This window comes from Bufo gargarizans, chromosome 7 (assembly GCF_014858855.1).
Source record: "Bufo gargarizans isolate SCDJY-AF-19 chromosome 7, ASM1485885v1, whole genome shotgun sequence".
Classification (NCBI taxonomy): Eukaryota; Metazoa; Chordata; class Amphibia; order Anura; family Bufonidae; genus Bufo; species Bufo gargarizans.
In genome coordinates this window covers 19,561,799-19,574,319 of record NC_058086.1, presented here as the reverse complement: position 1 = coordinate 19,574,319, position 12,521 = coordinate 19,561,799, and the positions used below count along the sequence as shown (strand labels likewise).

The 12,521-nt window shown below is 47.4% G+C and overlaps 1 protein-coding gene across 3 annotated transcripts in view; it reads left to right on the top strand.

The window, feature by feature from the left end:
• The first annotated feature begins 156 nt into the window (after positions 1-156).
• The window catches only part of PBRM1 (polybromo 1), an 83,922-nt gene continuing 71,557 nt past the window's right edge, over positions 157-12,521 (top strand). For 2 of the 3 annotated variants that reach the window (XM_044302082.1, XM_044302083.1), the window contains exons 1-3: positions 282-413; positions 6,912-7,067; positions 7,146-7,243. In XM_044302082.1, coding sequence (XP_044158017.1) covers positions 6,927-7,067; positions 7,146-7,243 — 239 coding nt within the window. In that variant the 5' untranslated portion in view covers positions 282-413; positions 6,912-6,926. Of the gene's footprint in view, positions 414-6,911; positions 7,068-7,145; positions 7,244-12,521 lie in introns of all 3 variants that reach the window. The other variant, XM_044302084.1, reaches the window with a different exon arrangement.

The following is a 12,521-nucleotide window of genomic DNA, read 5'->3' as shown; positions in this document are numbered from 1 at the left end:
GCGACAGTACAGTTCTGGGCGGAGCCGGACATACAGTCTCCCCGCGTTACGATATGCGGCGGACATAGGCCATAACGCAGTACAAGTCTCCAGTGCAACGTCCTGAGTAAAAAAAATAATAATAATCCTCCCAGGAACCTACCGAGAAAAATCACCCACCGTCGTGGCCCCGCCCCTGGAGCGGCCGTCTCGCTGGTAGTCCCGCCCACCTGTTGATAGTCTGTAGCTCCTCCCCCCGGTGTGCTGCGGCTGCTGCCCTCTGCTGGCAGGCCGGTGTGGGGTTCGCGGCCTGTTTGTTTCGCACACAGCTCATTGAACTCGGTTTTGTGTGTAGATACCGGCCAGAGCTTTGTGCAGACCTGGCGACTCCTGGGTGGCAGCGGCAGCGCCTGTCCGGATGGCGGCGGCGCTCGGTGAGTGCTGGGGGGGCACGGGCAGGGTGGGCTTCTATGGAGCGGGTCACCGTCCTCCTTTGTTACTATGGTAATTTCATTCATATCACCCTGGTTATTGGTACCTGGTGTTCCTGCTTAGGGTGTTGGTGGTGCCCCCCGTTTAACCCCCTCTACCTGGTGCCCCCATATGTGGGTCCTTCCAAAACACAGACTACTACTACCCCCAGTATGCACTGTTATTCCTTCTCTGTACTGCTGCCCCATTCATCATGTATGTGATATGTAATCCATCTATATACATGGCTCTGTGGAGAGCGGGGGACGCAGACTCCAGGGTTGAGATTACAACCCCAGTGGACTCTGTCAGCTGGTGAGGCATGCTGGGAGTTGTAGTACTACTAGTTGCAGACCTCTGATGAAGCTGCTGTATATCGAGGCAGAGCGACGTTCTTCCGATTGGAGGAGAACCGGAGACGGCTCAGCACATATGTGTATGTCTGCGGTGGACGGCGTCGTGAGACGGTTCAGCACATATGTATGTCTGCGGGGGACGGTGTCGTGAGACGGCTCAGCACATATGTGTATGTCTGCGGTGGACGGCGTCGTGAGACGGCTCAGCACATATATGTATGTCTGCGGTGGACGGCGTCATGAGATGGCTCAGCACATATGTGTATGTCTGCGGTGGACGGTGTCGTGAGACGGCTCAGCACATATGTGTATGAGGACGGTGTCGTGAGACGGCTCAGCGCATATGTGTATGTCTGCGGTGGACGGCGTCGTGAGACGGCTCAGCACATATATGTATGTCTGCGGTGGACGGCGTCATGAGATGGCTCAGCACATATGTGTATGTCTGCGGTGGACGGTGTCGTGAGACGGCTCAGCACATATGTGGACGGTGTCGTGAGACGGCTCAGCACATATGTGTATGTCTGCGGGGGACGGTGTCATGGGACGCTCAGCACATATGTGTATGTCTGCGGTGGACGGCGTCATGAGACGGCTCAGCACATATGTGTATGTCTGCGGTGGACGGTGTAGTGAGACGGCTCAGCACATATGTATGTCTGCGACTCTGCGGTGGGCGGCACCGTGAGACGGCTCAGCACATATGTGTATGTGGACGGTGTCGTAAGACGGCTCAGCACATATGTGTATGTCTGCGGTGGACGGCGTCGTGAGACGGCTCAGCACATATGTGTATGTCTGCGGTGGACGGTGTCGTAAGACGGCTCAGCACATATGTGTATGTCTGCGGTGGACGGTGTCGTGAGATGGCTCAGCACATATGTGTATGTCTGCGGTGGACGGCGTCGTGAGACGGCTCAGCACATATGTGTATGTCTGCGGTGGACGGTGTCGTGAGACGCTCAGCACATGTGTGTGTCTGCGGTGGACGGTGTCGTGAGACGGCTCAGCACATATGTGTGTGTCTGCGGTGGACGGTGTCGTGAGACGGCTCAGCACATATGTGTATGTCTGCGGTGGACGGTGTCGTGAGACGGCTCAGCACATATGTGTATGTCTGCGGTGGACGGTGTCGTGAGATGGCTCAGCACATATGTGTATGTCTGCGGTGGACGGCGTCGTGAGACGGCTCAGCACATATGTGTGTGTCTGCGGTGGACGGTGTCGTGAGACGGCTCAGCACATATGTGTGTGTCTGCGGTGGACGGTGTCGTGAGACGGCTCAGCACATATGTGTGTGTCTGCGGTGGACGGTGTCGTGAGACGGCTCAGCACATATGTGTATGTCTGCGGTGGACGGCGTCGTGAGACGGCTCAGCACATATGTGTATGTCTGCGGGGGACGGCGTCGTGAGACGGCTCAGCACATATGTGTGTGTCTGCGGTGGACGGTGTCGTGAGACGGCTCAGCACATATGTGTATGTGGACGGTGTCGTGAGACGGCTCAGCACATATGTGTATGTCTGCGGTGGACGGTGTAGTGAGACGGCTCAGCACATATGTGTGTGTCTGCGGTGGACGGCGTCGTGAGACGGCTCAGCACATATGTGTATGTCTGCAGTGGACGGTGTCGTGAGACGCTCAGCACATATGTGTATGTCTGCAGTGGACGGTGTCGTGAGACGCTCAGCACATATGTGGATGGTGTCATCAGGGTGGGCTTTCTGGGCATTGTTAATGACCTATCCTTCCCGTAGAGGTCATCAATATCTGATCAGTGGGGGTCCCCAAACCCCCACCAGTCGGAACCAGTAGACTATTAGGTTCTAGCCACACAGCGGCGTAATCTATGCGCGCTTTCCACATGGTTTTCATTTTGATTTTGCCGCGTGTCCGCACTCGTTCACATTTCTGTTAGGCCTCTTTCACACTGGTGTTGCGGGAAAATGTGCGGATGCGTTGCGGGAACACGCGCAATTTTTCAGCGCGAGTGCAAAACATTGTAATGCGTTTTTCACGCGCGTGAGAAAAATCGGCATGTTTGGTACCCAAACTTCTTCACAGAAGTTCGGGCCTGGGAATCGGTGTTCTGTAGATTGTATTATTTTCCCTTATAACATGGTTATAAGCAAATAATGATTTTGTATGAGGATGAGCGATGACATTAGTGACCCCTTCTCCCCATACAATAGAGGAGATCGTGTAAATGCAGCGGTCTTCTCCACTGACGAGCAGGCGATTGTCGTGTGCTCCATCGAGCAGTGTAAAGGGGTTTTCTGAGATTTTAATACTGATGACTAGGGATGAGCAAATTGACTTTGCATAAAAAATCCAACGTCAATTCGCATAAAACTTTGTGCCAATACTGAACAGAGCAGGAGCTCCGTACAGTATTAGAATGTATAGGCTCAAATGAGCCGAAGTTATTGCTTTAATTTGTACCGAAAAAAAAATCCGGTTTGGGAAATGTTTTTTTTTTTTTTTTTTTTTAAGTACAAATACATTTTTGAAGTTATTACCCGAAGCAATAACATCGGCTCATTGGAGCCAATACATTCTAATACTGTACGGAGCTCCTGCTCTGTACAGTATTGGAACAAATTTTTATGTGAATTGACTTCGGATGTCGATTCGCTCATCCCTACTGATAACCTATCTGATCATTGGGGGTCTGACACCTAGGACCCCTGCCAATCAGCTGTTCGAGAAGGCAGCTGTGTTCCCGTGAGCTCCGTGGCCTTCTCTCTACTTTCCCTAGGACAGCGACGACACGTTCATCGTTCACGTGGCCGAGGAGCAGCTCAGCGCCATAGAAGTGAATGGGGCTGAGCGTGATACCAAGGATAGCCTCTGTGCTTGGTGAGCTGAGAGACGGCTGTGGCGCTCACAGGAGTCCTTCTCAGAAAACCCTTTTAACACAGGCATTTGAGCCTGCCATCAGATGGATCAGATATACATACAGTAGTACAAATCATTCATCCACTCCAACTGTAAAATATACCGGTATATATATTCACACATTCGGGGTCATGGAGCCCTAGAGATACATATGACATACAAGTTTAAATTTATTTTTGCACTATTTAGACCTAATAAACCTATACATATGGGGTATCGTCGTACTAGTGCTGACCCAGAGAATGAAGGGCATGGGTCAGTTTTGCAGCAAACGAAACGCTGTGGGAACAAAACCTGTAAAATGGTAGAGGAAATGCGTTTGTTTTTTTCCAATTCCACCCCCTTTAAAAAATAAAAAAATACAGCTTCCCACTACGTTGTATGCCATAATTAATGGTGACATTAGAAAGTACAACTTGTCCTGCAAAAAAAAAAAAGCCCCTTTATGGCTATGTGAATACGGCTCAAGGAAGATAGGGAGGAAAAATGAAAAGGAAAAAACTTCCGGTAGTGAAAGGGATAAGTGGTGAGCTTTCCCGGGTTATGTGCCAGATACAGTGTGCGCAGAGCCATGCACCAACATACCAGGCTTTCATGATCCGCTTCCCTTTGAGGTTGTCCAATATTCCTCCAGGGCTGGTTTCCCTCTCCTGCTTATGTTAGATGATAGTCGGCCAAAGCCGCCAGCTTCAGTGGGGTTGGATCACGATCCAGTGTTGCCCTGGGAAATACGTTGCTGCTAAGTATCTTCCTGTTGAAGCAAACCTGCATCCTCACCTGAGAGGTGTATGCATGCATGTGCGGGAAGTCCGGAGATTTGGGAGGTCAGCTGAAATTTGGGAGGTCAGCTGAAATATCTATTGAAGGCTAGATTCACACGAGCGTACTTTGTTTCCGTGTCCATTCCTGTTTTTTGGGTGTTTTTTTTTTGCGTATAAGATGCAGACCCATTTATTTCAATGGGTCCGCAAAAAATGAGGACAGCACACCGTGTGCTATCCACATCCGCATGTCCGTTCAGTAGTCCCGCCCAAAAAATGAACATGTCCTATTCTTGTCCAAGGATAGGCATTGTTACAATGGATCCGAAAAAAAAAAACGGATGCCATACGTACGTCAGCCTTTTTTTTTTTTTTTTTTTTTTTTTGCAGATCTGCAAACCCTAAAAGGGTTATCACCCAAGAAGTATTACTATACAATGAATAAGGCATACATGTTGTTAGAGTACCTCTCTGGTAGCGCCCCCTGCTGTTTACCCTACTGGTCCACCTTCTCCTGTATTCAGATGAGGGCTGACGTGCCCCTCTCACTGCAGGTGTAGTGATCCCATAGTCCAGACAACTTCCATTCATCCATCCCCACAGATATCCAGCTAGATCTTTCCCTAGATGGTGGAGAAGGACATTGTGGAGACACCACATAACAGATGTATCTCTGGGGCCATGTAAGGGACTTCTATGCAGGGGAGGAAGGGGTTGTCTGAGATTTTGGGATTGATGGCCTATCCTGAGGGTAGCTCATCGATACCTGATAATTGGAGATCTGACTCCAGGGACCCCTGCTGATCACCTGCGTGAAGAGGCTGCTGCTGGCGAGTGCTAGATCCTTTTCCTAGGCCACGGATGTTATGTTCATCAGCCACGTGAGCTCCCTTCAAGTGAATGGGCCTGAGCTACATTGCCAAGCACAGCTGCCATACAATGTACAGCCCTGTGCTTGGTGAGCTGTGAGGAGGCCATAGCCCTCGCCCGAGCCCTGTGGCCTCTTCAGACCCTGACCAAATTATGTCAGTGTTATCCAATACATTCCAGAACAGTTAGGCCCCTTTCACACGGACGAGTTTTCAAGCGCAGGTGCAATGCGTGAAGTGAACGCACAGCACCCGCACTGAATCCTGACCCATTCATTTCAATGTGTCTGTGTACATTAGTTCTGCGTTGCTTGAAAAACACAGCATGTTCTATATTCTGCATTTTTTACGCAGCCCTGGCCCCATAGAAGTGAATGGGTCTTCAGTAAAAAATGCATTGTATCCGCAAGCAAGTGCAGGTGCGATGCGTTTTTCACGGATGGTTGCTAAGAAATGTTTGTAAACCTTCAGATTTTTATCACGTGCGTGAAAAACGCATCAAAACGCAATGCACCCGCGCGGAACTGACTGCACTTTTTGGCAAAATGGTGCGAGTTTCACTGAACGCATCCAGAGCCAATCCGTCATGCTTGTGTGAAAGAGGCCTGAGGCCTCTTTCAGATGGGCATCCCGGATTTGCACCGGGTGCATTGCGGGAAACCTGTGCGAGTGCGCACACAATTTCACTCAGTTTTGACTGCGATTGCGTTGTTCAGTTTTTATCACGCCGGTACAATGCGTTTTGCACACGCGTGATAATAAACTGAATGTGGTACCCGAACCCAGACTTCTTCACTTAAGTTTGGGTTCGGTGTTGGGGAGATGTTATTATTTTCCCTTATAACATGGTTATAAGGGAAGATAATAGTATTCTTAATACAGAATGATTAGTAACATGTTGCTTGAGGGGTTAAAAAATAAAAAGACAATGAACTCCCCTCATCCACTTGATTGCGCAGCCGGCATCGTCTTCTTTCTTCTTCTTTGAGGATGTGGAATTCTCGCCTGTGTGAAAGGGGCCTAAGGGTTACATAGCATCATAAATCAATTTAATGCTATGCGACCCCCGTCAGTGCTGGGAGGTCAGGACGGGTACTGCTGCATACTCGCATTGCAAGTCCAGAGTGTGCTACTCGCTCGTCTGAAGGGTCTAAGGAAGCCTTCCAGATTTGTGCGAATAAAAAGCAGTCCATTACATAGCGACATTTACTTCAACTTTCTCTTGTGCTTCATGTTACAATACTGCTAAACCACAACTTCTGATAGCTGTCAGTGAATGGAATCACTGCTTAAACCCAAATGCTCAAGCCCTCTAAAGAACTAAAGTACTGCCATGGACCAGAAAGGCCTCATTCACATCTCCATTTTGGAGATCCGGCGCAAATGTCTACCGGGCAAAAAAAAAACTTTGCATGCCATGCCAAAACCTGGCATTTGTACTGCCCTGCAGACTAAATTTACAATGCCGCTTATACAACAATTTTAACAACTTCCCATGGTGGTGAATTTTTGCGTTGCTATAATGTCTGTGTCATTATTTTGTTTGACACGTTCCTCCGATCTTTTATTATTGCAGGACAATATTGAACCAATGAGCTCCAAGAGGCGCAGGGCCACGTCCCCATCCAGCAGTGTCAGCGGGGGGGACTTTGACGATTCCCCGCACACCACAAGTACCCCAAGCTCTGGCAGGAAACGGAGGAGACTCGCAACCGTGCCAAATGTGGACCCAGTGAGTTAATGCGGAGGGATGAGGATGAGGGGTGCAGCTGTTTAAGGCTTACTGTTCCTTATGTCTTTGTGTCTTTAGATCGCCGTGTGCCATGAACTGTACAACACGGTCAGGGACTATAAAGACGAGCAAGGTCGCATTCTTTGTGAGCTTTTTATTAGAGCACCGAAACGCAGGTAAGAAGCATTGCTAGACAAGTGTAAAAGCTGACTAAGTCCTCTAGTTTCTGGACACCTAGTGAGCCGTAGGGTGCAGACGGTGTGCGCAGCTTTTTGGCAGTTGCAGCCCACTTATCAGTTGTGCAGCTGGCTTTGGCCCAATCCAGAAAAAGGCGAAAGCTGTGAACAGGTGCAGTGATCGTTGTGTGTCTATAGAGAAAAAGTAAACTTCTCGAGGGAAAGTAGAGTTTGTAATTTTGTTCTAGAACAGAAATGGTTAATACGACATACATGGAGATTGCGGAGAAAAAACGATGGTTTTATATTTCCGAAAAAAGCCCTATCCTTTCAGACTGCCTCCATGTGACTGCTCAGTCTTCTGGTTTCATCGCCATACGTTGTTTTCAGCCCTTCTGACGATATCGTGTGTGCATCATATTATTTACTGAAGATTTTTCTTACCTAGTCCTTAACCCCTTCAGTACCGGGCCACTTTTCACCTTAAGGACCAGGCCATTGTTTGCAAATTCGACATGTCTCACTTTATGTGGTAATAACTTTGGAACGCTTTTACTTATCCAAGCTATTCTGAGATTTTCTCGTGACACATTGTACTTTATAACAGTGGTAAATTTGAGTCAAAATATTTTATTTTTATTTATAAAACAAAATACCAAATTTACCAAAAATTTGGAAAAATTAGCAATTTTCAAAATGTCTGTTTCTCTGCTTTTAAAACGGATAGTGATACCTCCTAAAATTATTACTTTACCTTTCCCATATGTCTACTTCATGTTTGGATCATTTTGTAAATTACATTTTCTTTTTTTGGGATGTTAGAAGTTTAGAAGCAAATCTTGAAATTTTTGAGAATATTTCCAAAACCCACTTTTTAAGTCACTTTGTGAGGCTTACATAACTGAAACCACCCATAAATGGCCCCATTTTAGAAAATACACCCCTCAAGTTATTCAAAACTGATTTTACAAACTTTGCCAACCCTTATGGTGTTTCACAAGAATTGATGGAAAAATGTAGATGAAATTTCAGAATTTCACTTTTTTGGCATATTTTCTATTTTAATAAATTTTTCCCAGTAACAAAGCAAGGGTTAACAGCCAAACAAAACTCAATATTTATTACCCTGTAACACCCCATATGTGGTCGTAAACTGCTGTACGGGCACACGGCAGGGCGCAGAAGGAAAGGAACGCCATATGTTTTTTGGAAGGCAGATTTCAAATTTTAAGTTGCCATGTGACATTTGAAGACCCCCTGATGAACCCCTAGAGTAGAAACTCCCAAAAATTACCCCATTTTGGAAACTACGGGATAAGTTGGCAGTTTTGTGGGTACTATCTTAGGGTACATATGATTTTTGGTTGCTCTATATTACACTTTTTTTGAGGCAAGGTAACAAAAAATAGCTGTTTTGGCACCGTTTTTTTGTTATTTACAATGTTCATCTGACAGGTTAGATCATGGGGTATTTTTATAGAGCAGGTTGTTATGGATGCGACAAACAAATGACAACTTTTTTTTGTTTCAGTTTTACATAATAAAGCATTTTTGAAAAATATGATTATTTTAGTGTCTCCATATTCTGAAAGCCATAGTTTATTTTTTGGACTTTTTTTGGAATTTTCTTAAGTAGGGACTAAGTTTTTTGCAGGATGAGATGACTGTTTGATTGGTACTATTTTGGGGTGTTAATGACTTTTTGATCACTTGATATTACACTTTTTGTGATGTACGGTGACAAAAAAAAATTGCTTTTTTGACAGTTTTTGTTTTTATGTTCACTGGAGTTAGATCATGTGATATTTTTATAGAGCAGGATGTTACGGACGTGGCAATACCTAATATGTATACCGTATTTTTCGCCCCATAAGACGCACTTTTTCTTCCCCCAAAATGGGGGAGAAATGCCCCTGCGTCTTATGGGGCGAATACTTGCAGTTTTACATCGCTGGCAGCGATGTATCAGTGAGCGGGGACTCGGGGAGGGACTGGGAGGAGTGTCTGGGGGCTGGCAATAGCGGCGGGGCGGTGCAGTCAGTGTAGTATAGCACCGCCCCGCCGCTCCAGTATACTAATATACGATGTCATATTCAATTAATAATTATCAAACATGCCCCCTCACTCCTATTACTAACTTACATCTAATCGCTGCTGTTGAATTCATGCAGGCCAGGCGGGCGGGCGGCAGCGTAACTCTTGTCACGTGCCTGCGCCGCCTACTTTATGAATGAAGCAGGCGGCGCAGGCAAGTGACGTCAGTGAGACGCGCCGGCCGCCCGACCGTCCTGCCTGAAAACAGCAGCGATTAGGATGTAAGGTACCGTAGTAATAGGAGACAGTGAGGGGGCATGTTTGATAATTATTAATTGAATATCACATCTTATATTTGTATGGTGGCGGGGGTGGGGGGTGCTATTGCGATCTGTGGATGGCACAGTTATGGGCTGGGGGGTCTGTGGATGGCACTGTTATGGGCTGGGGGTCTGTGGATGGCACATATACAACAGTGCCAGCCACAGATCCCCCCCCCCCCCCCTGTAACAGTGCCAGCCACAGATCCCCCCCCTGTAACAGTGCCAGCCACAGATCCCCCCTGTAACAGTGCAAGCCACAGATCCCCCCATAACAGTGACCATCATCCACAGATCCCCCCCATAACAGTGACCGTCATCCACAGATCTCCCCCATAACAGTGACCGTCAACGACAGATCTCCCCCATAACAGTGTCCGTCATCCACAGATCCCCCATAACAGTGTCCGTCATCCACAGATCCCCCATAACAGTGTCCGTCATCCACAGATCCCCCCATAACAGTGTCCGTCATCCACAGATCCCCCCATAACAGTGTCCGTCATCCACAGATCCCCCCATAACAGTGTCCGTCATCCACAGATCCCCCCATAACAGTGTCCGTCATCCACAGATCCCCCCATAACAGTGTCCGTCATCCACAGATCCCCCCATAACAGTGTCCGTCATCCACAGATCCCCCCATAACAGTGTCCGTCATCCACAGATCCCCCCATAACAGTGTCCGTCATCCACAGATCCCCCCATAACAGTGTCCGTCATCCACAGATCCCCCCATAACAGTGTCCGTCATCCACAGATCCCCCCATAACAGTGTCCGTCATCCACAGATCCCCCCATAACAGTGTCCGTCATCCACAGATCCCCCCCATAACAGTGTCCGTCATCCACAGATCCCCCCATAACAGTGTCCGTCATCCACAGATCCCCCCATAACAGTGTCCGTCATCCACAGATCCCCCCATAACAGTGTCCGTCATCCACAGATCCCCCCATAACAGTGTCCGTCATCCACAGATCCCCCCATAACAGTGTCCGTCATCCACAGATCCCCCCATAACAGTGTCCGTCATCCACAGATCCCCCCCATAACAGTGTCCGTCATCCACAGATCTCCCCCATAACAGTGTCCGTCATCCACAGATCTCCCCCATAACAGTGTCCGTCATCCACAGATCTCCCCCATAACAGTGTCCGTCATCCACAGATCTCCCCCATAACAGTGTCCGTCATCCACAGATCTCCCCCATAACAGTGTCCGTCATCCACAGATCTCCCCCATAACAGTGTCCGTCATCCACAGATCTCCCCCATAACAGTGTCCGTCATCCACAGATCTCCCCCATAACAGTGTCCGTCATCCACAGATCTCCCCCATAACAGTGTCCGTCATCCACAGATCTCCCCCATAACAGTGTCCGTCATCCACAGATCTCCCCCATAACAGTGTCCGTCATCCACAGATCTCCCCCATAACAGTGTCCGTCATCCACAGATCTCCCCCATAACAGTGTCCGTCATCCACAGATCTCCCCCATAACAGTGTCCGTCATCCACAGATCTCCCCCATAACAGTGTCCGTCATCCACAGATCTCCCCCATAACAGTGTCCGTCATCCACAGATCTCCCCCATAACAGTGTCCGTCATCCACAGATCTCCCCCATAACAGTGTCCGTCATCCACAGATCTCCCCCATAACAGTGTCCGTCATCCACAGATCTCCCCCATAACAGTGTCCGTCATCCACAGATCTCCCCCATAACAGTGTCCGTCATCCACAGATCTCCCCCATAACAGTGTCCGTCATCCACAGATCTCCCCCATAACAGTGTCCGTCATCCACAGATCTCCCCCATAACAGTGTCCGTCATCCACAGATCTCCCCCATAACAGTGTCCGTCATCCACAGATCTCCCCCATAACAGTGTCCGTCATCCACAGATCTCCCCCATAACAGTGTCAGTCATCCACAGATCCCCAGTAATAGTGCCATCCACAGACCACCATTAGTTCCAAACCACCAAACACACAGCACACCTTTTGGTAAAAAAATTTTTTTTTCTTATTTTCCTCCCCAAAAACCTAGGTGTGTCTTATGGGCCGGTGCGTCCTATAGGGCGAAAAATACGGTACTTTTATTTAATTAAGTTTTACACAATAATATCATTTTTAAAAATAAAAAAATCAATGTCGCCATAGTTTTATTTTTTTGGGGGGGTGATTGTCTTAGGTAGGGACTGTTAGGTTGATACTATTTTGGTGGCATACGCCTTTTTGATCACTTGGTGTTGCACGTTTAGTGATGTTAGGTGACAAAAAAGTTTTTTTAGCACAGTTTTTTTTTACACAATAAAAGCACACAGAGCTATGGGGACTGTGTATTGCGGATGTGCTAGCGGTAATCTAGCAGCCCATATCCTCAAGTCTATACCCAAAATCCCGGTGACAGAATCCCTATAATACAGAAACAATAAAAAGAAACATGATACGGGGAGTCTCTCCCTTACCATTCCAATCAGAGAACCACAATATCCACAAGGCTGTCGGCGTGTCACAGTGAGCAGAGACTCAAAGGGCGCGGGTGCCCGAAACGCTTCAAGAAGGTTATGTTTTTTTTATTGCTTGAGTGTTTTTTCTTCCAATAAAGTGACCAGTTTAGAATACGGCAGTGCTGGTTTTTTTTCTCACTTAGAAACAATAAAAAAAAATATAAACATCATAGCATTGCCACATCTGAAAATGCCCGTAATAAAAATATTTATCCTATATGGTAAATGAAGTTACGGAAAAAAGTATCATAGCAGATTGAATATTTCTTCATCGATTCTCACCCCCAAAAATTGAATGAAATGTGATCAGAAAGACACACACTGCAAAATGGTATCAATAAAAACTACAGATCATCCAGCAAAAATGAGCTTCCACACAGTTCTGTAGATATAACTACAAAAAAGTTATGGG